Source organism: Camelus bactrianus, chromosome 31, assembly GCF_048773025.1.
Source record: "Camelus bactrianus isolate YW-2024 breed Bactrian camel chromosome 31, ASM4877302v1, whole genome shotgun sequence".
Classification (NCBI taxonomy): domain Eukaryota; kingdom Metazoa; phylum Chordata; class Mammalia; order Artiodactyla; family Camelidae; genus Camelus; species Camelus bactrianus.
In genome coordinates this window covers 14,244,937-14,271,827 of record NC_133569.1, presented here as the reverse complement: position 1 = coordinate 14,271,827, position 26,891 = coordinate 14,244,937, and the positions used below count along the sequence as shown (strand labels likewise).

The 26,891-nt window shown below is 42.5% G+C and overlaps 1 protein-coding gene across 1 annotated transcript in view; it reads left to right on the top strand.

Moving 5' to 3' along the window:
• The first annotated feature begins 3,820 nt into the window (after positions 1-3,820).
• HPGD (15-hydroxyprostaglandin dehydrogenase) overlaps positions 3,821-26,891 on the top strand; it is a 28,664-nt gene continuing 5,593 nt past the window's right edge. Inside the window, exons 1-4 of the mRNA XM_074355813.1 lie at positions 3,821-4,167; positions 4,423-4,546; positions 7,611-7,717; positions 15,227-15,323. Coding sequence (XP_074211914.1) covers positions 4,075-4,167; positions 4,423-4,546; positions 7,611-7,717; positions 15,227-15,323 — 421 coding nt within the window. The 5' untranslated portion in view covers positions 3,821-4,074. The remainder of the gene's footprint in view (positions 4,168-4,422; positions 4,547-7,610; positions 7,718-15,226; positions 15,324-26,891) is intronic.

Sequence of the window (26,891 nt, the reverse complement as noted above, 5' to 3'; positions counted from 1 at the left end):
AATTGCTATTCAATCATGGCAAAAAGCACTGCTCAGCTACAATTATCTCAAAAAATAAGTTTCATTAAGGGGAAAAAAAAGAAACATCACTTGGGGGTCAGTCACACTTTGAGTCAAAGCCACTTCCTTCCATTTTCTAGGTAAGTGACCTTGGTCAAATTCCCTAACCTCCCCAAACCTGTTTTCCTCATCTGTAAATCTGACCACAATAATAACTACCTCACAGTTTGGTGGTAAATAATAAATGCAATTATATAGGTATAGTACTTAGTGATAATAGCATTTGGATAACATTTGCTGTGTGCTGGTCACTGGCCTCAGCACCTGACTTGTGTTTCTTTAACTCGGTACAGTCTGCACAACCACTTTGTCAAACAGGTATTATCATCATCCTTATTTTACTGAAGAGGAAGCTGAGATTCAGAGAAGTTAAGTCACTTGCCCAGGATCACACAGCCAGTCGGTGGTGGAGCTGGATTCCAGAGGCTGTGCTTGTAGCCATTATGGGACACCTGTCCCTGAGTAAATACCCAATTCCTGCAATTGCATTAAGGGAAAAAATAATCTCTTTTAATTTGACTGTTATTTAATTTTGTTTTTATTTTCAGAGAACTTTGTTCAACAAACTAAATAAAATATAACCTATAAATAGGGATGCTTTCACAAATTCATGTGAATAATGGTTTGTTTCAGATTTCACTTAGTCTTAGCTAAGAATTATGGTTTTAATTACACCAATTACATTGATGATCAAATTATAGAGCTAATGTAAATGAAATTAAATAATGTTATAAACATAGAAGCTGAGAAATGAATATCAAAAAGCCACAGAAGAGTAGTGGAGGATTGGTTTACTGGTAAAAAGTGTTTTTTTCGGTTTTCAAATATACTATACATAATGTCCTGCAGGTATTTTTAAGTCAACATGTACATTTAATATAAAATATGATAAAATATTCACAATATTCCTCTTCCAAAATACCAAATCAATGGATTTTTTCCAATCTAACTTTTCAGCTGTGTAAGAAGGGAATGACAGGATATGGGAGTTCTCACCAGCTGGGTCAAATGTTCCATCTTCTCATGAACACACCTCTCATACATCTGTCCATTACTTCATTCAATTTGTCTTAAGCACACACTTTAGGTGGCCCTGCACTGGATGCTAAGGACACAGCTCTCTTTGAAGACACTCAGAAATAGGGTAGTCATGGTGATGAAAGCCGTGTTTCCACTGCAGAGGTCTCCAGCCCAGTAGGAAGACAGGTGAAGGAAGCGGCTGGAGAGCCGCACTCAGGTGAGCAGATCTCGTATGACAAGGCCTGAGCTTGGACAGCAGGCGGGTTCTGACTGACGCAGCTTCCCAGACCGTGCAGCGGGGGTGCAAGAAGGAAACTGGGCCTGGAACGCCTCCCACTGCCTCAAGGGATTTAACCACACAAATGTCTAAACATGATCAGATCTGTGTTTTGGAACTTTTCCTGGGAGGAGTGTAGAAACTGAATTGGATTTCAGAAATTTGCTGGCAAAGAAATCATTCGGGAGTCTAACTGCTGTCATTGTCACAGGAGAAAGGACAAGGGTCTGAACAAAGGCAGTGGCCGTGGAAACCGAGAGGAAGGAAAGGGGGTTGGGGGTGCCAGCTGTGCCCTAGGTCCCTGTCCTTCCTTTGTGCTGAGAAAACTGTTTCTCACCTGTTGCTCCATTTCGTGTGTATTATTTACTAATAATCCAGAAGTAATTAGTTAGAACTAATATTGCTGTTACTTTGCGGCAGGCACTGTCACAGTGCTTCATTGGCAAAACCTAATTCCACTGTCACCAAAGTCTTAGAGGAACTGCTACTTATGAGTAAGGAATCTGAGGCACAGCATCAAAGCAACTGGCCAAAGGTCACGCAGATAGATGGTCAGAGCAGAGACAAGTTCCAAACCAGTTTTGTCTGAATCCAAAGCCAATGCCCTTACCTCTCAGCCACCCACCCCCTTACTGCGTCCTGTGCTCCTGCTCTCACTCTCGCTGCCCCGCAGCCTTTTAGCCTGAATCAGCCCCCTACCCTTTCTTAAAAGAAAAACTAATTTGCTTGCTAATCTTTTCAACTTTCCAAGTCACGGTGGTCTCGAAACCCATCTTGGCTCCCCAGACGTTCTTAAGTTTCAGCCATTTGAGGAAGAAAAATACCATATAATATCACTTATACGTGGAATCTGAGAAAAAGATAAATGAACTTATTTACAAAACAGAAACAGACTCACAGACATAGAAAACAACCTTATGGTGTCGGGGGGGAAGGGGGGGAAGGGATAAATCCGGAGTTTGAGATGTGCAGATACAAACTACTATATATAAAATAAACAAGTTTCTTCTGTACAGCACAGGGAACTATATTCAGTATCTTGTAGTAAGCTACGATGAAAAAGAATATGAAAACGAACATATGTATGTATATGTATAACTGAACTAGGATGCTGTGCACCAGAAATTGACACATTGTAAACTGACTATACTTCAATGAAATAAAATAAAATAAAAAAGTTTATGTGGAGACGCAAAAAAAAAAAAAATTCAGCTGTTTGGTTTCTGTGCCTTTTAAATTGACTGACACTGACTATTGTCCTGACAATTTCTTCATCCTTCTCCCCGGCTTTTCAGCGCGCTTTGCAGTATTAACTACTCCTTTATTCTTCAATCTCTTTCTCCCCACATGTGCTTCAACCCTTTGATCTCCCAACATCTTCCTGGGTCTTATGTTAGCTCTTTCCTGTTAAAGAAAAAAACGGTTCCTTTTCTTCTATGTTCTGGGCACTCCCCCCCCCCCCCCCCCCACCAAGGTGTTGGGTTTTCCTTTTTGTTGTAGTGGTTTTTTTAGTCCTCTGCTGTTCTCTTTCAAGACTTGGGCTTCAGTGGTTTACTGACAACATCTGTCTCACACAGCCTCCCCCAACGTGCCTTCCCTGCTAAGCCAGTCACCTGGCTGCTGCCTCCTGTGAGCAGCAAAGGATACCGAGGAGTCATTCTGCTGTGTGAGCTTTTTGCCTGACCTCTCCCCCACCTCCCGCAAGATTTGTTTATGAAAATAAATGCCAAACAGGTATTAAACTTACAGGGTTAAAACTGAAGCCTGCGGGTGATAACATGAGAGAGAGACAGACAGACAGGCTAGCTCAGCTGAGTGCCTCTCCGTGCACAGCTCAAGCTCAAGTTCCTGGAGGACCCGGAACCTCTGTCCCACGCTTAACTCAGAGCCTCCAGAGCAAGAATGACTCAACCAGCAAGCATTCCATTGAGCCAGGCTGACAGCGACTCTGGAAGCCCTGGGCAGTCAGTGATGACAGTTCCTGCGGGGTCCTCTCAAGATGACCCAGAATTGACACTGATCTGAAACATAAGTGCCAACAAGAGTCTCGAAGTTCCAGCCTTGAAATGAGAGGCTTGGGGTTTGGGGGGGGGGGGCTTCTGTTCACAGCACATTGCGCGTCTCATCTCGCATATCTGTACAGGTTTGTCCCAAACACAACCAAGTGAAAAACAACGGTGTCAGTTACCTCTGCTCCCTCCGTCCCCGCCCCGACGGCCAGGGGATGGGAGCCCAGACAATAACTTAGACAAAAGAACAAGATCCCCAAAATTGTGCTTTACTGTTTGCTTGTTTCTGTTTTCGAGGGAGGGGGGGCGGGGAGGGAGGTGGGGGCGGGGAGGCCCCGCGCGCAGGGGGAGGAACCCGCGTTTGCAGACCTCTCCTCTGCCCTCCTTTTCTAGGGTGGTCCCCGGCGCGGCAGGGAGCTCGTGCCCGGGAGCGGCTTTCCGCGCCGCCGCCAGGCAGGCGGCCGCCGCCGAGGGGAGGCTGCGAGCGGGGCCCGGCGGCGAGGCAGGAAGGCAGGAGCGCGGCGCCGGGCGCCTCTGCAGCGCTCGGGGCCAGGTGACCCAGCCCGGGTGCCCGGCGCGGGCTTGACGGCCTCCTCCCCGCCCACTGGCCGGGGAGCGCGGCCGGGCGGCTCGCGCGCGCGCGCAGGGTCCTTAAAAGCCGCGGCCGCGCGGAGACGCCGAGCTCGCCCACCGCGCTCAGGCGGCGACATGCACGTGAACGGCAAAGTGGCGCTGGTGACCGGCGCGGCGCAGGGCATCGGCCGGGCCTCGGTGGAGGCGCTGCTGCTCAAGGGCGCCAAGGTGAGCGCGGCGAGGCGCGCGCCCCGACCCTCGCCGGGCCCCCGGGGGGGAGGGAGGGGGCACCGGGGCTGCGCCCCCCACCCCGAAGTCGCCCGGGCTGGCGCGCCGCAGCCGGCCTCGAGCGCGCTGGGCGACGCCCGAGCTGTCACTGCCCGACTGCAGGTCCAACAAGAGGAGCGTCCCCTGGTCTTTTTACGGCTGGTCTGTCTGTGTCACGACCGCGCAGGACCTGGGCTCCTCTCCTCTGGCCTGCAGGTAGCGCTTGTCGATTGGAACCCTGAAGCAGGTGCGAAGTGTAAGGCCGCCCTGGATGAGAAGTTTGAACCTCAGAAGACTCTCTTCATCCAGTGCGATGTGGCCGACCAGGAGCAGCTGAGAGGTAAGAGAAGGGGAATCAATCCATCAACACGGAACGCGCCTTGAACAAGCAGCAACCTGAAGGCGGCCCGGGCCAGGGAGCCAGCCTCCAGCCTCGGGAAGGGCGGGCCGGTACCCCCTGAGGAGCATCTACCTCCGAGCTCGCTCCAAGAGATAGCTGGGACTGTTAAGTTCTCTCTGACATCCCACTAGCCATAAAAACAAACAAAACAAAACAAAACAAAACAAAAAACCCCAAGGGGATAGGAAGCCAAGACTGCTTGAGAAATCCTTTTATTTCAGTCATTTGGCAGCACATAATGTAATCAAAATTCCTCGGTGTATTCCAAGACAGCGCTGCTGCAGTAATTATTAAATGATGGGACTTGCAGATGGAACTTGGAAAGGTAAGGGAGGCTAGGCGTGTACGCAGACAACGCCTCCCCAGAAAGCTGGGGGACGCGGCGTCCGGGGACAGTCAAGGGTGGCAGTGTTTCCCTTCGGAACAGACCAGAATGCAAGGTCAACGCAGGCGTGCTGGATGCTTTTAACCAGATGTTCTCTCTGGTTTTTCCCCTGTGAAATGGTACTTTAAAAACAATAATAGCGCTACTGCAGGGTTGGAATTTCGGGAGAAAAGTTTCTACCAGCCTTTCCTAATGCTTTCCTGTTTCCGTCCACTCCCTTAAAATAGACCCATGCAGTGGGGAAGCCTGGGGTGGGGGGGGGTTGTGTGTGCAGTACTGGGGTGCACGGCGAACAGAGCTGTATGAAAACTTACATATTTTTCTGGGGGGGAAATAGGAAAATAAAATACTTGTATTTCATACAGTTTTGCTGAAAGTAAATTGTTAGGCACGTCTTTAATCAAGGGACCAAAAAGCTTTCATAAAAGTCACTCTAAGTAACTTCTGTTCTCAACACGGACGTGTGGATTTCTTGGAAAACGCTGGGCTCGTCTGTAAGAGAGGGAAGAGACGGAGTGATGTGTTAGAAAGGAACACATCACCGTTATGGGACATTGTTTTAAGGGAAATTGTGTCATGAACATCTGAAAACCTTACAAAGACAGATAACATGGATTACAAGACTGTGTGGAAGAGATCCGTAGACACAAGGGCCATGGAATGGCTCTGGCTGGAGGATAAAGTTTTGCTGACTGTGCAAGTCATGTCAAATCCTGACAGTCATGCTGATGGAGTAGGGAACGGTATAGATCATCTGAAAGCTATTTCTGTCTGAATTTATGTAGCTTCACGTGTGACATTTAACCTTAATTGTTTTGCTTCTCAGTATTTAAAATTAGTACCTTGGCTGTAAACACATTCCTTATGGATAAGTGATTGTGGAGGAGGAAACCAGACACATAATGAGTGACCAGGGGAAGGCATGTTGGTCACGAGAAATCCGCATGTTGTCTGGATGTCAGCTTTTTCTGCATGTAAGGGAAACATGGCTTTGGCTCTTCCAATTTCAGGATTTAAGGCTGCCCGCAACTTTTGAAACTGTTTAGACATGGGGTCGAGAAAGACTGCCTTGAAATCTTAAAATAGACAGAGGTGGAAATGTTCTTGGAGACGATTTACAAATGGAAAAAAATGCAACTCAAAGAGTTTAGGCAGATTATAAAGAGTACCACAGCATATAAATGTTCGCAAGAGCGCGATTTGAAGTTGCTTGAGCCCAAAATTCAGTGGTGTGTCATAAAGAAAACTGCGGTGTAGAATTCAGTGTGCTGTACATCGGTAAGGGCAGGGTAAGGAATGCAGTGCAGACCAGAATGAGGGGAAAAAGTAACAGCCATTAGACATGCGTATTTACCAAGCTAATCGCATATAAGGTGCATATGGGGTTCTGACCAGTAGAAAATACCCAGGATGGAATGGAAAAAAAAATATATATATATTTCTTGTTTCCTCCTGGAGGATCTTTCCGGGAATCAATGTGAGACCTTAAGATGCATTTAAAAAATTCTTTGAAAAAGTCAGCAGTTTTTATTTTGTTGTTTTCCATTTCGATACACTAGAAGGTACTGTAAAGGGTACACATTAGAACATCCTGGCAATATTTTAGGCAATTAACTTGCATGGTGATTTAGTCATTTGGCAACTGATTAGCCCATGCCCTCCTCAGTGTGTCTGGTGGTAGTTAATCATTTTTCCATCAAAATAAAGTTTGTGTGGGTTTGCATTTTCAAAGAGCACCTCTGTTGGACCCAAGACCTGAGAACACATTTCTACCCTTCGGAAGAACAACCACCATCACTATTTATAGTTTCAAGTCACAGAAGTAGAACCAGTGGTCAAAGGCCTGGAAGCAACAGGATTATGTAAAAGGCTACTTTGAGAAACAGTGTTTCTCAATCCAAAACCTAATTTTAAGTGATCAAGGAGGGTTTGCAGGGACAGGATGAGTGCTTGGACTATGTAATGAGGGACCTTCAGACCACGAGATCTATGCGGACTTTACCTTGGTTGCACTTAGTTTTTATACCAACTAATAATACAAAGTAGTAAAAATAGGAAAAGAAGTGGCAAACAGCAAAGTTAAGGTAATCAGATAAAACCAACTGAATGGAGTAGACCTGTACCTAGTAGGATATCAACATGCACTGAAATGGTCATAATGGATCTGAATACACAAGTGTTTAATGTGCCACTTTATGAAGATAATATGGCTTATTTAAAAAAAAAAAAGCGTGTTTGTCATAGGCTAACTTTGTCAGTAACTTCTTAGGGACAGAGATGCCCAAACTGGCTTCCAAGAGTTCTTAGCACAGGTTGCTCAGTTCTCTAAGATTTACTCCCTGAAGTTACTGTTTATAGAACTTTAGTGTGCATTCAAACCATCTATGGGTCTTATTAAAGTTAAGATTCTGATTGCGTGGGTCTGTGGTGGCCACAGTTTCTGCGTTTCTAACGGGCTCCCAGGTAGTGCTAATTGTTACAGCTGTCTCTCCCCACATTTGTCTGAGTGTAACTTTCACAGGGAAGGTGGATAAATTAAAAACTCATTTCAGGGCATCGGCTGTGATAAATGTGTCTATGGAAAGTCAGAACGTGTCTATAATGTCTTTTGTCTTTTAGATACTTTCAGGAAAGTTGTAGACCACTTTGGAAAGCTGGACATTTTGGTCAATAATGCTGGAGTGAATAATGAGAAAAACTGGGAAAAAACACTGCAGATTAATTTGGTAAGCTCTCATCGCTGTGTTCATTTTCTGCAATTGTTTAATAACATGATGCTTTAAAAGGAAAAAAGGGGTTTTCTCACGGAAACAATACAATGACCTACAGTATAGAAAAAGGGAAGTTACAAAAAGCTAGGAAAAAAGCATTTCCTTTTACAAGTAGGAAGGCATTTGAGGCTTTTAATTATGAAAATAAATTTGTCTTAAAATATTAAGAGGAAGTATAAAAAAAGCCATAGTTTATTGTGTAACTTAGGAGTTGCCAAACTATGGCTCCCAGGCCAAACTAGCCTGCCACCTGGTTTTGTGTGACCTGCAAGCTAAAAGTGGGCTTTACATGGTTTAATAGTTGAAAAAATGGTGGGGAAAAAAGAAGAAGAAGAAGAAAAAGATGCAGTATATGAATATATAAAATGCAAATTTCAGTGTCCATAAAGTTTTATTGGAACACGGCCACAGTCATTTGTTTACATGCTGTTTTGGGCTACTTTCAAGCTATAAAGGTAGACAGAGTTGAGTAGGGTGGTAGAGACCCTGTGATGTGCAGTGGCTAAAATGTTTACCATCTGGCCCTTTCTAGAAAAAATGTGCCAGCGCCTGGCTGAACTTATTTAAAAAATAAATCTTAATTTAATTCCAGGGCTATAATAGGAAACAAGGCCAACGTGACTGTTGGACTTTGTAATTCTTAAGATTTTTATCCTGAACATCAGTGTGCATACGCATGGGTATCTGTAATTTCCACACTGGTGATTATTTAGCTCTTATTTGAATGATAAACGTGTAGGATTAGGAAAGAAAATTTGTTTTTTTCTATTGTTTTACAAGTTGGCCGGTTATCCCATTTTATAAACACACTTAATGTAAGATACTGGGGTTTAGTAGAACTCGAACCTTAGCTAAAGCCGGATGTCATAGCTGGACTGGGCATGTGGTCACCCTCCCTTTGGGCAGGTCATTCTTACTAATCTTGCAAAGCAGTCATGTGTAAGTGCAGAGGGGTCGCCAAGTGTGTATAAACAGGAGGGGAGTGGCCGCTGCTCTGTGATATCCTGGGAGATGGTCAACTCCTTCAAAACAGGAACCATATTACATTCTTTCTTCTTTGTTCTTCTCTCAGTAGTCAACACCATGTCTTAAAGATAGGGCTCAGTCAATAAAGGTTTGACTTGAATTGACATTCTCAAGAGTGATGAATTAACTGTAATAACTTGATGGGAGTAATGAGAATCACCAGTAATTCACAAAAAAGCTGATAAAGTCCCTCCCTAGACTTGACAGATTCCTAAAATTCTCTATCCCAGAATAATAAAGTACAAACACTTTCCTTCCAGATCTTTCTAAAATTTGTCTCAAGTGCTCCTGAATATCTTTATACTTCAGAATAACTTTAAAACCTTTCTGTCGGGTGTCCGTCGGAATCGTTCCAGGATGTGTGTGTGTGTGTGTGTGTGTGTGTGTGTGTGTGTGTGTGTGTGTGTTTTTAGAGACCTGATTTGCTTCTACTTTAGGCTGGTAGTGTAGTAACATAAAATGAAACATCTTCCTACTGTGAACCATCCTTACATCTCTTGGCTAAACCTTACTTTATCATGGTATGTCAATGTCTAAGACACCACTGAATTTGTTTAGTTAATACCCCATTTGAGTTTATATTTGTATCTCTGCTTATACGTGATAACAGCTTATAATTTTCTTTTCGTAAAATATTTTTATCTGGTTTGGATGTCACATTCCTGCACCTGCTTTCATCTCCTTGATCGGTCAGTTCCCAAGTAGACTGAAGTCCAAGCTCAAATGCCAAATGCCAGTTTGCCTACCTCTTTCAGTAATTCTGCCAGTTTCAACTCTATATTCTAAACCTATAATATTCAGAGCACAAATTGCTAGTGATTATTATTGATCTTTGATTTTTTTTTTAAAGTTGTAGCCCCATTTGCAACCTGTGACTTTTGATTCATTTTCTTGTTTCTAGGCATAAAATTGGTTCCTTGTGGTTTTTTTTGACTCATGTGTACCTAGCCATATCTTTTTCTGTTTCTTTATTTTGAAACTGTAAGTAACCTTTTATGTTGATTTTGCTTCTTACTGACATAATAATGTGAGATCTTATTTTTCAAGTCACATCTGCAAATACCTGCTTTTTTAAATTCGTGAATTTAAGCCACTCATATTTATTTTTCCTCTTCTATGAATGAGGATTTATTTTTTCCACTTTAGTTCACACTTTATATTTACTGAGTTTTCTTTTTGTTTACTTTCTTTTTCCATCCTTGTTTTCAATTCCATTGGATAGCTTTAATTTTTCTTCACTTAGTAAAGAAATCGTACATTTTATATTAATCTTTGGTAGTTATCCCTGACTCATTATGAACCTCACTTCATTATGCCCTGTGGTTGTGAAACTCAAATTTTTTTTCCTCTGACTATGCAACCAAATGGAAACTGCGGGAATTTTTAAGAATATATTTTGTAAACTTAACGCCACTCTCCAAATGACATATTGTGACAAGATTTTTTTTGAATTGAGATATGAGTGAAAAAGCATGAATTACACAGTAGCTCTCTCTCTTGACCTTCACTACTGTTCTTAGGTTCATCAGTCAAGCTACAGATACTTCATAGATAAAAGACACCAGAGTACAGAGTTCCTATATTCAGTGCATTCGTAGTGGGCGCCTACTGTGTCTTTTCTCTGAGAAATCAGCTGCCAGAAAACATGTGCAATGATCAGAGTTAATATAAAGAAACATGAAAATGGTGAAGAGATTATCACAAAGGTAGTAGGTTTGAATGATCTGTCTTCATCCAGCTGAGAGGGCACGTTTGCTTTAATGTAACAAATATAGGTAAATAAACGCCTGCTCCAAGCTGGAAAGTTCCTGCACTGTCTGCAGATAGAAAATTCTGGAAGACGGAGTTTTTATTTGCCCCCTTTGGTTACAGCTCACTCTCCTGGATTTTTCCTCATTGAAACTTAGCTGACCTTGATTTTGAACTCTGCTGCTGTAGGCCACTCCTTAGGTTGACTCCAGGGACTGATGACATTTATTTAATATTAAATAAAGAAAACAAGGTATAACCTTTGTTACCCATAATATAACTTAAAACCAAGTTCCCTCCCCTCCTACCTACAACACCCACTGCAAGAGTAGATTAGCGTCTGACCAATCACTGTCCTTCTAAGTTGATTATCTCTGTTGGTATAACGCAAATATTTGTGTGTGGTTTGTATAATAATTTTTTTCCTCCTCTGCTCTGGATGTAATTTGCCTCCTTGTGCAACTCCATGGCTGCTCTTTTGCATGTTTCCCGATGTTCTTGTCCATGTCAGAGAGTAACCGCTTGGTTCAAAGGCCTCACCACGTGTCGGTCCCTCTTCTGAAGTCTCATATGGCATATACATGCCAACCTTAGAGGGCTTACCGGTTTTTTAATTTTATTAGAATTATTTCTATGCATGTGTAGTCTATGCTCATATACTGTAAGTTCTTCCAAGGCAGAAGATTCTTGTTTTGAATACATAGTAGATGTTCAATTAAAACAAATTAGACAGAGAAGCTACTATTCAGTGATGGCCTACTTGGATGTTCACTTCTGTGTTTTAGTCCAATATTTGGATGTTTTCCTAATAGATCAGTGCTGAAAACGTTGTCATCTGTCCTTCCACTTTATCTCCCTGCCAAATTTGCCCCCCGCCCCGATTCTCCAGACAGCAGATGTCACCACTTCTCCCACATAAGAGATACATCAAGCCTCTTCCCAGTCTTTTGTTTCCATGAGACTACTCTGCACTTCCTCCTTGGTCTGAAACCAGCCACAGAAATTTATAGCTACTCAGGCTCACAAGGAATGTGCAGGGAAGAACCAGTTTTTGCAAACTATCAAAGGTTAGTCTGTCAGTTGGGCGGAGGTAGACTTCAATTTGAATGTTGATAAGGCCATTTGGTAATGTATTTCTTTTATTTCTTAATAAACCTAAATAATGCATTCCCACTCACGTGGGACTTATAACCTGATTTGGACATTGGACTCACTTATATTCACCACCTTAGAATCTTCAAACAAACAAACATACAAAATAGATGGACTCACTTATATTCACCACCTTAGAATCTTCAAACAAACAAACATACAAAATAGATGGCTGTTGCTGGCGATTTTTTAAGAATATTTGTTTCAGACCTGAATTGAAAATCCATGAACTTTTACTTCAGTTCTCTGATCTTGAACTTCCCAGTTTGCAAAAGGACATGGATAATCCCCTTCCCTCTGAGGATGGTTAAGCTTCAATAAACCATCATCTGTATGAAGCCTGCAGCATCTGTATGAAGGGTTATGGCATAGTGTTCACGCCGTAAGCCGCGTTTCTTATCCAGAGACTAAAACCCTACGTTTTCTTCATTCTCACTCTCTTTTCTACAAGAGGTGGCTTCTCTGCTCTCCTCTACCTTCGAAGAGTTGAGGATATGGGTAGAAACACTTGTCACGTGTACATCTTTTCCTTGTCTCCCAAAGGTGTTGATGACAACTTAGAGTAGCCACTACTTTCTATTATTCCCGCGCTATCATATCCAAAGATGCTATCATATCTAAAGACCTCACTGAACGATGAGAGGCAGGCAGAGCTTGCTAAATTACGAGTGGCTTCTGCAACGGGGAAGACAAGCCTATTTAACCCCTTAACAAGCGAAAATGTAAAAAGATCGAACATGGGAAAGTAAAAGATGGAAAAAAGGGTTCAGGAAAAAATGGTCATTTATATTAGTATTCCTTGAGAACTGGGCTGGAGAGAAAACAAGAAACCTGAAGGCAGTTTCATGATTTAGATAACAGATTTTTTAACAAAGTAAAAAAAAAAATTACAGCGTAATGCAAAAATCATCAGTAAGCTAAAAGAAACTCCAGAGTGGAGGGAGATGAGATGAAGGAAATGACAGATAGGAAATTTCAGTAGTGCACACACACACACACACGTGTTATATACACACGTAACATGTACATGTAATAGAAACATATATACATTTTGCTGTGTGTATAATGGGAAGACTTGGAGTTAAACCAGTCTATTCATCTTTATTACTCAAGAAGTATTTCCAGGGTAGAGGAATTTATGAGAGTGGTTTTAAGTTATAGAATGCTTTAACTCATAAAAGAAGTATTTTAAGACGTGGAATATGGCACAATTACAATTTTAGTATTACATATAAAAACTGCCTCTTCGTGACCAAAAATACTGAATTAGCACGTGTTAATTAGACCATTTTGGCAATAATTGAATTTTTATTTATTCTCACTCTGAAATTAGACATTAGATTTTCTTTTTTTCTTTTTGTTTGAAAGTCAAATACAAAATTTTGACTACCTTTACAAAATGGAATAAAATATTGCAGATTCCAGATTTTTTGTGTTTGTAGGGAGAACATATCTGTAAATTGTCATTTTCTTTTTTTTCCCTAGACACTTGATATTACAAGGGCCCCATTTAAAAAATGTATAAACATTGCCAAAAGACAACAAATATGTTTAGGAGGCATTTTTATTCTGTGGGTTTGTAACAACCCCATTAATATATGACCTGGGATACGGAAGAGATTGTTATGGTGAAGAAAAAGATGTGCAAATGTCATATATGTGCAGCCAAAGCCTTAGGGCTTGTCTTACAGATTTATCCTAAGAACCCTTTCGCCTGAAAAGTTTCTCAGTTCTTAATCTAATAATGGATGGCAAGGTAATCCTTTGTCTTCCTCCACCAAAGACCAGGAAATAAATCTGGCATTAAAAAAAAAAATTAAAAACAAACATTCCCAAATTTTCTATTTGGCTGCATCTTGTAGATGTTGAAAACACAAAAGCCGGTGCCAGCAAAGCTGTGAATAGCTGATGGTAAAAGCATAGAGCCGATATGCATAGACAGAAATTCTGTTCAGACATGCTGGAGTCTTGGGCAGAAAGGCGCAGCGTCGAACTGGCTTCAGTCACCTCAGCCATCTACATTTTTCCCTTCTTCTATAAACCATTAATGTTTTGTTTTTCCTCTGGAAAGGGGATCAGGTGGAGATTTTACTCATTCTCTTTAAGCCTACTTAATTTCAAACTGGCACATGGCTTCAGTGACTGTGGACTTTTCCATTGACCTTTTTGTGTTAGATAGAGAGGCAGCTGTGAATGCTTGTCAAGAAAACTCCAAAAGGACTTTTTAGAATAAAAAGAAGTTGCTCTCAGGTTCGGACTCATCGTCTGCAGTATTGTAAAGAGTGAGAGAAGGAGGAATTAAGATGTTAAAAGTCTGAGTTGGGAGGAAGAGGAATTCTTAAATCTAAAAGGGAAAATAAGGTTTCAAATATGTTTCAGGTCACAGTTGTTTTCGAGAGTGGGTAATTCTTAAATATTAGAATTAAACTGAAAAGGTACCTACTGTATGTGGAGGTGAGTGGTGGAGCAGAGCAAACTGTCCCAAGGACAGCTGTGGGAGTGATGAACACAGTTAAGTGACGACATTACTGAAGATCATACGTCCCGGGGACAGAAACCCCCACCAAACCAGGTGAAACAGCTGTGCGATGTCACATGACCTGGAGGTCAGGATTGCTTGACACTGCAGCTCCCTGATCTCATCAGGACCAGTTTCTTTTCCCCTCTTGCATCTGCCATCCTTCATGCTGGTTTCCTCTTAAGGATGTTAGCAATGTAACTGTTCATTCCAGCCATTGCATCCGTACAAAGCAATGAAAAGGGCATAAAGCAATTATTTCTTTCTGATTTTCTTAAGAGCAACAAAAAATTTTCTCAGCAGCATCCTCTTCCATCACCCTCCCCAACCCAGACCTCACCTCCAGCTGACTGCTTCTCAGGTCTCACTGGCCAGAAACTCACAGGCAGCTCTTAAGCCAGTCACAGACAAGGGGAATGGAATTTCTGCAGCTGAATTAGATAAGCCGGTGTCTGCACTAAAGCTGAAGAGAGCGCTCCTGCCTCTGTTGTCCACGGAGAAGTAGGTACAAATGCAGAACAGAAGAAGGAAATGAAAACTGTAGGAAATCCAGGGTACCCACTATTATATACCCCAAGATCCAAGAGAATGAAACAGAGATGGATGTGGAATTCCTGGACCTGAGAACCATGTGCTAAGAAGGGTAAATACATTTTGTATCCAAGACGTAGAAAAGAAAAAGAATACATAGAATTCTCAAAGATGCTTGAGAATTAAAGTAACAAGATACTGTTGGAATATAACCTTTGTCATAAAATCTCGGATCGGGTAGCTAAGTGAAGTTTTGCAGAGATGGGTTAAGCGCCACAAGTTTAGGCAAACAAAAGAGAATCCAGTCAATAACTAGCTTAAAAAAAAAAAAAAAACCCACAAACAGCCACTTCAAAACCTTTCATTGATAATAGTTGCAGGAATCTCCCTCCGTGTCTGGAGAGCAGTAAAATAAAAAACCGTGATGTGTGACTCTGTGATGTAGTATAATGGTTCTGTTGCTTTTCCCATGTGTGTCTCTGGACTAGGTTTCCGTCATCAGTGGAACCTACCTGGGTCTGGATTACATGAGCAAGCAGAATGGCGGTGAAGGCGGCATAATCATCAACATGTCCTCTTTAGCAGGTGAGGACGGTTCTGACGTTCACAGGGGCCCCCTGTTGGTCATCTGGACCAGCAGAGTAGCTGCAGTGTTTCTTCGCCGTCAACTCAGGTTTGAAATGGAAGCGTTTAATTTTGCAAACTGGTTCTATGGAATTTCTTTTGCCTAATATCAAAAGTTTGAACTATAGGTTTCTGTTACTTTAAATTGTGATTTTTTAAGTTATCTTCCTGCAGGATTCTTAAAACAAAAAAGAGAATGTAGAGGTTTTCCCAGCATTGCTGTTTGTCAAGGGTTGTGGAGAGATTCCTGAGCTGTCGGGCCGTAAAAGCACATATGATAAACGAAACAGTCCTAAAATGAAGTTGAGGTGTCTCTGCTCCTGTGTGCTTTTAGTTAAGAGCGTGTAATTGTGAAATATGGCACAGATAGTGGTTGGGATGTGCTGCAGGGGGAGCCGGACTTGATCTCCGCTTTCTCAGGGCTTCTGGCCCTGCCTGAGAATTAAACTGACATAAGATAGATCAGCAGGAGCAAAGCACAGAGGGCTTCGGTCCTCCGTGGGCACCTCCTTAGGACAATAAGGCCCCAAGCAATGGGGAGGCCTCAGTGTTTATGAACGAGCTTGGACAATGGGCGCAACTGCGGGAAAGTCGCTAGAACACAGCCCGAGACGAACGGAAGGGAAGCGTTATTTTGACAAGGCCCGTGCGGACCCCTCTCGGCCCCACCCCCGTCTTTGGTGATGAGAGTGTGTCTTTGCCCTGGGACTGGGGGCAGCGTCTCTCCCACGGGAGTTGTGCGTCCTGCTTTCAGGGAGGAGAGGGGAGACCCGAAGGCCCTCCTTGCACCTGCTGTTTGACAGGTGCCTCTAGTTCAAAATAACCCTTCTGCCCAAGTGACGTGTTTTGGGGTGGCATATTCTGCCCCCGTCAGTGCTAAACTGCTATAATAAATAGACCCAAACGACAAGGGCTTAAATGTAGCATCAGCTTATTCCCCACTCACGGCATCAGCCCAGGGCAAGATCTTGGCTGCAGGGAACCTCTTGTGTACGTAGTCATTTGGGAAACCAGGCTGGCGGAGGCTCTTCAGCACAGAGCATCCAAGGTCGTGCTGGCACTGGGAGATTCCTTTCTCTCCAGCAGAAAGAGGAGGGGAACGCTGAGGGGGCATGGGGTTCTGAGTCCCAGCCCGATCGTGGTGAACCTCACTCTGCTCACCTTCCATGTAGGGTCTGACCTCATGGCTCACCCAGCGATGGGGAGGGAGTCTGGGAAGCGCAGCCTAGCTGCGTGCCCAAGGATGGATTGCAGTGGCAAGCTACTCATTTTTGCCACAACATGCAGTCCAAAGTGGGCTTTATTCGGGGCAGTGTGATTTACTCTCAGCTGACATCATATTACTCAGTATTAGCTATAAACCTTTGGCAGGAACTTTTGGAGCAAGTTTGCCCAAAGACTTAACTTTTAAAATTCTAGGGAGAAAAAATATCATTAATGGTTCTTGGGTCGTTAAAGTGAAATCATGAAGTTTGAGACGCCTGGCCAATATGGATGGCAAGTCTAAACCATTTGTGTCCAAAAACAGTGCGACTTCCCTCAGTTATCCGGTTCGTTTCGGTCAGTGTGGTGATTGCGGACTAGGTGCCCCCCCAAACCCCGACCTGGTCCTCCACCTCCCGGCTCCAGGAGCGCCGGGGGAGGTAGGCTTGGAGGTACCTGAACAACGCTAGTCTCTCTGATGCCCAGTGTTTTTCTCGTTCCTCTGGGAATCATTGTCAGGTGGTCCATTGTGAGCCTGGTACTGGTGGCAGCTTAGACATCTCCCCCTTCAGAGCGTCTCAAAAATAAACTCGGGTCTCATTTTCGGGGTTGCTTCAAGTCAAAATGACCTCCCTAGAGTTAACAGACCTAGTTCTGTAAGTGGTTCAGGGTAAATCTTGTTAATCTGATTTTTCTTAATATGACATCTACTTATGAATTATAGCATTTCAAGGCTGAGAGTATATTAACAGGTGAAAGCAAAGACAAGACTTGAAAGAGATATTTGGCCCCAGAGAGGACCGAAGTCAAGATTCTGGGAGGCTGGAACCCTAAAGGCAAATTGTCAAGGCTAAGTCTACACTATTTTGAAATGAAATCATAACATATATATGTGTGTGTGTGTGTGTGTGTGTGTGTGTGTGTGTGTGTGTGTATGATTGCAAAAATAAGAAGAAATGTTAAATTTTTTTTAAAAAACATAAATGTGGAAAAAAGGCTCTGGGTGGTGATGGAGAGTTGGTGGAATGGGTTCTGCCTTGAGGCTGAGAGGCCAGTACCGCTTGGAGACCCGCGAACACTGGACAGAGAGGCCCTTGTGCTTGTGCCCTCGGAAGCTGATTTCGTTCTCAGGCAGGAAGGCCTTGGGGCTGGATGAGTTTGGGACTTGCCAGGAGAAAGTCTGCACCAGAAGAGGCTTACTTGCCCCAGAGAGCCTGAACAGAGAAAGGCAATGTAGTCCTGGCTTTTATCCAATAAAAAAATACTTAAATACATGCTAATCACATTCACTGAGCACTCAGTTTACATGATAAGCGTTTTAAACACTGAGTGCGTTATCTCATTTAACACTCTTCACAGCCCTGGGAAGTAGACCTCCTAATCTCCATCTTGCAGATAGGAAACCAAGGCAGGGGACTTTCAGTATCTTGCGCAATCTTATACCACGAGGAAGCAATAGAGCTGAAATTCTCACGCCAGCAGCCTGATACGACATCCCCTCTGTCTTAGCGGCTAGAAGATCTCACTCTTCCTTCTGTCAGTTTGTCAGTCTCTCTTTCCGTGCCTATCCTAGCCTAGCTGTAAAGCAAAACAAGCTGAATTCCTGTAACTTGATTAAGCCAGTGCGACTTGCTAGCATCCTCAGGCCTCCTGGGCACTCTTTTAATCTCTAGACTACTTACTAAACCTTCGGCCGAAGTTTAAGCTTTCACCCTACTTGACGCACACGGGGTAAAGCCCTGGATGTCTTGTGGGAGCTTGCCAACGTCACGAGTCAGAACACGTCGTAGGGAGGGCAGCTTGGGGGTTATAGCTGGACATCCACTTGGCTCTCTTGGCCAAGGGCTGGCTCGATCAAAGTACCCACCCTGGGAGTGAATGAGCACCTCCCCTATCTCTGAGCCCCTGTCTGAAACCAGGCGTGGCTCCTTCTCTGATCATGCGGATAAAACAGCGCATGGCTATAAATGCAACATGAGACCATTTGGGCTTTAAGTGACCTTTCTGGCGCTCTTACAAGCTGATGAACATCAGAGCCATCCAAAGTGGTTCTTCCCCTGATGTCTCCCGACAGGCCGGGTAGCTGTTTGTAACGATTAAGTAGCTGGTCTCTGTCTTTTGTGCTTGGTGCGGCACCATCCTGATGCCCGCCTCCACACCTTGACACACTGTCTCCTTGTTGCCAGTGGCCAATCCAGACAGACCCGGCGACCTCTCCTCCCACCCACAGCGCTTCATCCTTAATAAGTCAGTACTTGTTCCGTTTCTGCAATGTTCTTTTTGTGCATTAAAAAAAAATTCAGAATTAAAAAGAAAATTGTCACTGAGGTGACAGATAAGGCTCTCCTCTCAAAAAGAGTATTAATACATATTGTCTTGTATTTTATCCACTCACCAAGAGCTTCTTCTGTCCTTCCCATCGTGAGATTAGTTTGATAAAAAAATAATTCAGGATTTTGTAATAGTAGAAGAAGAGAAGTGTGGATGTCTCAAATCTTCACGCTTTCCTCAAAAATGTTATCAGCAATTCTGTACCCTTGAAGTCTAGCATGTTGGCGGAGGTCAGATGACGAAAAAAGTCTTTGAGGAGTTGTGCGAGTCAAAGGATTTCTTTATTTTAATTCCTCAGCTTACACGAGGTATAATTGACAAATAAAATTGTAGGGGAAGGATTTGTAATGCTTTCTTCCCTACTTTTCCAAACATCCCTTCCTCCCAGGTTTTTCTGATTTCCCCCCTCCTGCTCGCTGTGTTGAAGGAAGGGTGGGTAATATTCAACCCATGAGTCCATCCTCATGGTCGCTTGCACAGGTCTGGTGGAACCCTCTACTGTCATAGTAAAACCTCAAGTTGACGCACTGGCTTGGGCAGAGAAGTTAATGAGTAATGACCACTGACGCAGACCAAATATCAGATGCAATTAATAAGTTTAACAAACAGAGGAGCAGTTAAAGTGGAGACTGATTCCTCGCTGTACCGAGGGAAGGCTGTCTTTCAGGCTGGCGCCTTGGAAGTTGTCCCCACCACTGTTAACCACACAGACTCTTCTGCATGAGTTGTTGTCTGCAGACATCATATGTAAACCTGTCCTCATTTTGCTACATCCATCCTTAACTAGTAAAAAAGAAAAAGTTGAACAACAGAGAAGAGAGAAGTCTGGTTTAATGTAGAGAACCAAGCAACCTGGCTCCCATGAGACATCTCATGAGTCAAGTGTGCTTTTTATATACTGAAGTCACTGCAAACGGTGGGAAAGGAAGAGTAATTGTCTCAGGAAAGGGAGTCTGTCCACCAACCCGGCTCCCACCTGCTTGGCTACTGAGGTCTTGGTGTTTGCCGGGGGCGTCCTCTGTGCCTCAAGAATAAGTCACTTGGTGGCACTTTGCGAGATGCACCATGAAAGTCACATTTACTCTGAACTGAAAACATTAGAGACTCAAGAATATACTTGAAAATCTTAGAATTTTTTTGAGCATGTCTTAAATGCCAGCCCAGTGACATACTCTCTTGAGCTCTAAGTCGTGTCTATGATGTAATTAGCCTGTGTTTCGTGTGAAGGTGGAGGAGTTCAAGTTAGGACCAATTTAAGTAACACATTCAAGTTCAACAAACATGTTGAACATTGAGAGAAAGGAAATGGGAATATGAAAGTCATTGGCCAGGTTTCTAGCCCAAGAGCTATATGTCAGGGTCTCTCATCAACATGGCAGAACTAAATAGTTAGCATGGCATGGACTAAACAGAAGCGTGGTGCGAGGTGCAAGGTGTTGGGACTCACGTGACCTGAAGCGTGGTGGTTGGACTGGACAACAGACCAGAAATTTCGGGTAAGCTGAAACTGATCCCTTTCCTTCCACGTGGTACAACCCTCTGCAACTTCTCTTGCTGTAAGGAAGGGCTATGTAGCAACTGCTGGGTTCCAGGCCTTGTGCGAAAGTATTGGCTCTATGACATCACATTTAACTTTCACAAATCCCTACAAGAGAAGGCAATTTAATGGTCTCCAATTTATAGATGCATAACTCATCTCCAAGAGGCTTCATAACTTGGAAAATTTGCATTGAGAATTAGTAATAAAAGCAATTTTATGTTGCTGTATTTTAGTGCGGATCATAGAATGGATGGATCCACATTCTCTGGATCTTCACAGGTCAGATGCCAGCTGTATGAATATGTGGCCCGTCTCTCTCATTTAGTCCCGGCAGCAAAAGTCTTCATGGTTTCCATTTTTCTGTCTTCTGGCTCCGAGTTATTAAGAAGACACGCACTAGAAGGAATCAGGAGGAAAGGTGAAATATTTATCAAATTGGCCTTTTGAGGAATGGATCAAAGATTTAGGGTTTCCTAGCCACTGTGGGGAAAAAAGACTGTTAGGAAAATGAATAGTCTTCTAGGAGTCAACATGAGAGACATCGCCTATGGACTTGTTCAAAGGCAGGTTCTGACTCAGTAAGTCTGGGGTGGGTCCTGCAATTCTGATGTGGGTCCTTGGCCCACGCTTTAGGGAACCAGCCGCTAGTTTGCACAGGGACATTCTTCAAGTGGCTAAGAAAGTTCATCTCAGTGTCGTGAGGTCACAGCGGAAGCAATAACTGAACTTTCAGGAAGGGAGATTTTGCTGGAACATCAGGGACAACTTTCTCAGAATGAACCATCCCTGGCCGGTGCTCTCGGAACTACCTTTCCGCACAGATTTTCCTAATCACAGAGGAGGGAGCAGTTTTCTAGAAACTGATGCCACTTTTTATGTCATGTCACACGTTAAAACATAATTTGTTAATGGCAAACGGGAGACTCAGGGTAAAAATCAGCATCAGATACGGTGTTCGCTTGTGTGGGAAATCTTAGGATGAGGAAGTCCGCTGGTCAGTGCGATCAGCATTCTGCACCAACATAGGTAAACAAATTCTCACCAGTTCTCTTTCCCCCCCATGTTAGAGAAGTGATGGTTAAAAGCAGAACAATGGGCAGTTTCTTGATTGTGAAGATGTTAGGGATTTCAGTTCCTGTTTTTTGGCACAGTTGCTGAACTCAAGTTTTTATCAGGCCAAGATCAGTACCCTTAAAGTCTCAACTTATTTTCCTAAATTGAATTTATTTAGCATTCCTGTATAGTCTATTTCACATGATCCATTTAAATAAAGGATATGTTCGAAGATTTCAGTACAATTGCCGTCTGAGCAGATTTCAGGGATTCCTTTTTTTTTTTTTGGTCTTTTTTTCTTTTTTCTTTTTTTTGATGGGTGAAGGTAATCAAACTTGTTTGTTTGTTTGTTTATGTTAATGGCAATACTGGGGGTGGAACCCAGGAATTCGTGCATGCCAGGCACACACTACACTGAGCCATACCCTTCCCCCTCAGATTTCAGTTTTTTGCACAAATTTTTTCTGAGCTTTTTACCCTCTATGAGAGGTAGATATTAAAGTTACCTTTTGTAAGTATGAGTAAAAAGAATATTAAAGATAGAGGAACTAATGCAGACATGGAAATTATATTTTACTTTTCTAAATGATCTCTTTGTTCTATAATCACATGTGCAATTTTCAGGCATTTAATTTTTTTGATAATTATCTCATCAGTCGGCGTCATTTGGTGTTACTGTTCTGAGTGGTTGTAGAAAATATTCTGTTTTGTGGGTAGAATTTCTCCCTCCATTGATATTATTTTTTCTAAACCTACAGTTATGATGGACATAGACTTGCCACTATTAGACATGTTATATTTCGGAGAGAACCATTTAGCAATTCTCTAAGTAAACTTGCACACTGCTGGGCCTGGAATAAATAAGTATTGAAAAAATTTATTCCTAATGTTTTAAATATAAGGCATCCATTTTTGAGCACAACATTAAACAAAATGACATTTCTTTAGAGACTGCCCTCTCATTGTCACAATCCTTTGTTGTCTGTAAATCCTTTAACGTGACAATTTCCCTATGCATATGGGAATCAATTTGCAAGATTTAGAAAAATCTAGATTCATTCCAGCAACAGGACCAAAAGGCATTATACTAGCAGGACTAATTTTGCAGACAGATGAGGTGATCTGACTGGTCAACCAGCAAAGTTCCACCCTCCCCCTGCGCCAGGGGGCCTCCCATTCAGTTACACATTTCAATAGAGTGCATTAAAAATACTACTTCATTATTCTTTGGACTTAAAAGTTCTAAATACATAGTTCTTAATTGAATGCCCCTCTATAAAATACTTTTCAATTTGGTTTAGCAACAGTCCAGTTTGCCAAGGTTCAGAAACCAAACCAAGTTAGGATGCTGTACCAGACTTGGGGCATTCTAGTGCAAAAAAAAAAAAAAAAAAAAACTATATATATATATATTTCATTAAAAGGTACAATGTGGATAAACAAGTAAATAAATCAATAAAACAAGACTGAGATATTTCATCTGTTTTTTTGTTTGCTCACTGGATTTTATTTTATGGTTAAAAAAGAGGCAAATAACAAGGTAATTTTATTTAGCAGATGGAAAGAGACATATGAAAATGATAAATTTAGCTGTGGATATGAGATGTTTCATCTTAAGGAAAAATGTTTAATTTACATTTGAATAAAAATAATAGCCAACAATAGTGTTTATTCTGTGCCAGACATTGTTTGAAGTATTTTATGTAACTTAGCTCCTTCCAGAGTGGTTTGAAGAAAAACTCCATGGTACACAGCGGTACCTTCTCCAAAGGTGACATTGCTCACGGTGATGGATTCAGGATTTGAGTTCAGCCAGTCTGGCACCCAAAGTCCAAACTACCGTGCTTAATCCCTCTTGACAAATTCAATTAAAAGGACATTTTTAAATGATTAAATAGTATAAGAAATAACATTCTGCTAAAATGGCGATCCTCCCACTGGTTTTATACATTTCAACTAACTATTTAAAACATGTTTTCGTTATATTTGGCACTCAATTGTTACCAAACATATTTCTAAAATGAACTCATTCCTGTAAAACCTTTTGACTTAGCAAATACTGTATTTCAAGGGAAGAAAGCTAACAGGAATTCTCAAGACAGAGTAAGAGATCTTGGCTGGAGAGCTGGAATTTAAATTTGAAAACCGTGTGTTTGTGTCTGTGTGTGTATGACAGAGAAAGAGAGAGAGAGGGATATTGAGAGAATGCATTTCATCCACAGGAGTAGACAAGGTCACCTAGGGAAAGAGTGTGCCTAAAAAACCAAAGGATCAGGGCCAGCCCTTGGGTCCCACAGTGTATTTCTGCATCTGGTCAGGGAGGAGGAGACAGAGAAAGACATGGAGGAGGAGCTGCCAGTGAGTGTGAGGAAGAAGGCCATCAGAGCAAAGAGGGAAGCATTTCAAGGAGAGCATCGTTAACTGGGTTGGTTGCCACTGAAGAAGGTATCAAATAAAAGGAAGATGAGATTGAACCTTAGGGAGCCCTTGGTCACTGGCAGCCGCCACGAGATCTTTGACTGGACTGACTGGTCAGATGAAAGCATGGTTAGAGTGAGCTGCGGGGCCCATGGGAGTTGGGGAGAGTGGAGACAGCAAACACAGTGCCTCTTTTGAGAACCTTTTGTTGAGAAATGGAGACATAGCGGGAGAAAGATGGGAAACCAAGAGAGGTCCTATTTTTGGACGTGTGATTTTGAGCTGTGTTAATATCTCAAAGAAAAGTGATTCTTGTTTGATTTTCGCACTTGTAACTGTGACCACTCTAGGCTCTTGGAGTACTTCCGTCTTTAATTTCTACGTGATGCTGAGTTTGTCATCTTCCTACTCAGTCTCTTTTATTTGGTCGTCCTCCTCTACCACGGAGGGTTTCTGTGTAAAATTGTGCAGGTTGTAAACTGTGGAAACTTCGGGGGGCACAATTTCCACAAATTACTGTGTGAGTGGTGTCCCCAGAGTCATACCGTACACCCCCCGCACAATTCTATGCACTGACCCTGATTACCAGCCTCGGGACGGCTTTTTATTTGAATCAGCACATGGAAACAACGTGGTACGTTGGTGCTGCGGGTCTAAGGTTAGCAACAGAGGTGAGACGAGTGCTGGAGTTGACCAGCAGTAATGTTACACTAGTGTGGGCAAAGTGGGGTCTTGAGATCCAATAGAAACTGTTGGATTTCTGAGACATTTCCACTGCAACAAAAGTCATTATCAAAAAGAAAAACAAAACCCTTAAAAAAAAAAAAAAGCTTTTTTCTCTCCCTTTAGCCTCCCTTTTCAAAGCAGCAAACTGAGGGAGATAGGAAATGTCTACAATGAAAGTCTGGTGACGAGTCGGGGAAAAAGCACTGCAAGTCTTTACCTGCTCAAGACAAAAGAAGCAACACTTAGAATCTACCTGTAGTGGAGAGATAAAGAAAAAAACTCTTTGTTGAACTAAGTGAACTATAACTTGTCTAAATAGAATAATTGAAAAATAGAATTCTCTTTATTTGTAATACCCCCAGACTGAATATCCCTATCAAAAGAGGAATGTATGTGCGATTGATAGATGCAGTCTTACAGTAGATGGTATTCAGAAAAAAAAAGAAATGAGCTATTGATACACAGTACAACATGGATGAATCCCATTAGAATTATCCTGGGTCAAAGAAGTCAGACAAAGAAGCGTACACTGTCTGATTACATTTATATAAAACTTTAGAAAAGGCAAACTAATCTATAGTGACACAAGGCAGAGCTGTGGTTGCCGAGAGAGTGGGGAAAGGCAGAAGGAAGGGATGACAAAGCGGCCCGAGGAAACTTTTAGGGAATGGATGCAGTCATTATCTTGATTGTGGTCGTGGTTTTATGGGTGTATACCATTGCCCAAACTTATCAAACCACACACTAAATAAATACAGTTTATTGTATGCCGATTATACCACAAAGCTTTAAAAAAATTTTTTTAAAGGATGCTTGGTTTCTGAATGTCTGAAACTGATTTATGCAGCCTTTGATCTAACACCAGAAAGTAATTGCAGGAGGAGACAGTTTGCAGGCTACCAGGGAAAATGTCACTGGAGTCTTGCAAGATTCATAAAACTAAGCACCACTCTGAGAATGCAAACAAATTCTTCACCATTCTGATTGCATTTACAGTTCCACCTTTAAAAGGAAGTGTATGTTTTGCACTTGCTTCTTAAATGGAACCAACACAACAGTGATTTATTTCACTACTGTGACATTTTTGAACTAGCTTGGGCTCAGAAGAAGTTCAGTACCTCCACGTACGGAACAAAAATTCATTCCAGATTCATCTCTGGCTGTATCTGTGAACAGCGCCCTTGTGCTGTTTGTGACTGTCAGCTAGCTCACCTCTGATTAAGGTTTCCAGTGCATTTCCTGCAGTCTGTGAACACCAGCTCCAACCACAGCCTCGGTCTCATAAATGTTTAAGGAGAGGGTGAAACAGTGACTAACTTACGAGAACAAGAAACAGCAACGCCCGGCTGCACCTGTTTATTCTCTCTGCCTCGAACTCCTCATACACCTGTGTATCCTGTGCAGGCATCATGAATTCCTGTTGACTGACACCGACAAACTTAATTGACTTACACATTTTACTTAACCTAAAAAACAAAACAAAACAAGAAGAGAACCGCATGTTGCAGCTCTTTGAGATCGTTGGGTGGACGCACTGTGTGTGATCTACCATCCTCAGGGATTTAAACTGCTCTTGAGCAAACATACTTCATAAATTGAGACCTGGCAGGCACCCAGGGAGTGGTTAAGGTCTGCATTTACTGCTGAACTTTGGCACAGCACGCTCACCCTTGGTGGCGTTCTGGGACTCGTTAGCTGGGTGGAGATGAGCACGTCTCAGCAGAATCATTTAGTATTATTACTATGACATTTGATATTAATAACATTATAGTAATCATGGATCGCTGTTCCTTGACTCAAAGAACTCACAGGTTTTAAAAATGGTGTAGAACGAGTTCATTCAAGAAATTAGTTCAAAACTGAAATGTACACATGGCTTGAGTTAGAAGTGTCGCTGTTGATGGAGAGAAAGAATTGACAGTTGTGAGAAATAAGCCTGATGGTAATAATAAGTACAGTAAAATTTATTTTTCTTGTTTTATTTCTGTGGCTCGGGGTGGGGTGGGAGAAGGCGGTGGCATGGGGCTGGCTAGGAGATCGGGGAGAAAATGTGCTGTACTTCTACAATAGTACGTTTTTTCCAGGCCATGACTTTAATCATTTTTTGAACAGTTACTATTGGGTATATATGGAAAATGAAACCAGTTCTAAAGCTGCTTGAATTCTGTTGTTGGGGCCATAATTATGAAAGGAAATGAAATAGGAGCATACATTTTTATTTCCAGTTTTCCTTTCCTAAGTCATGGGATGTGCCAAGA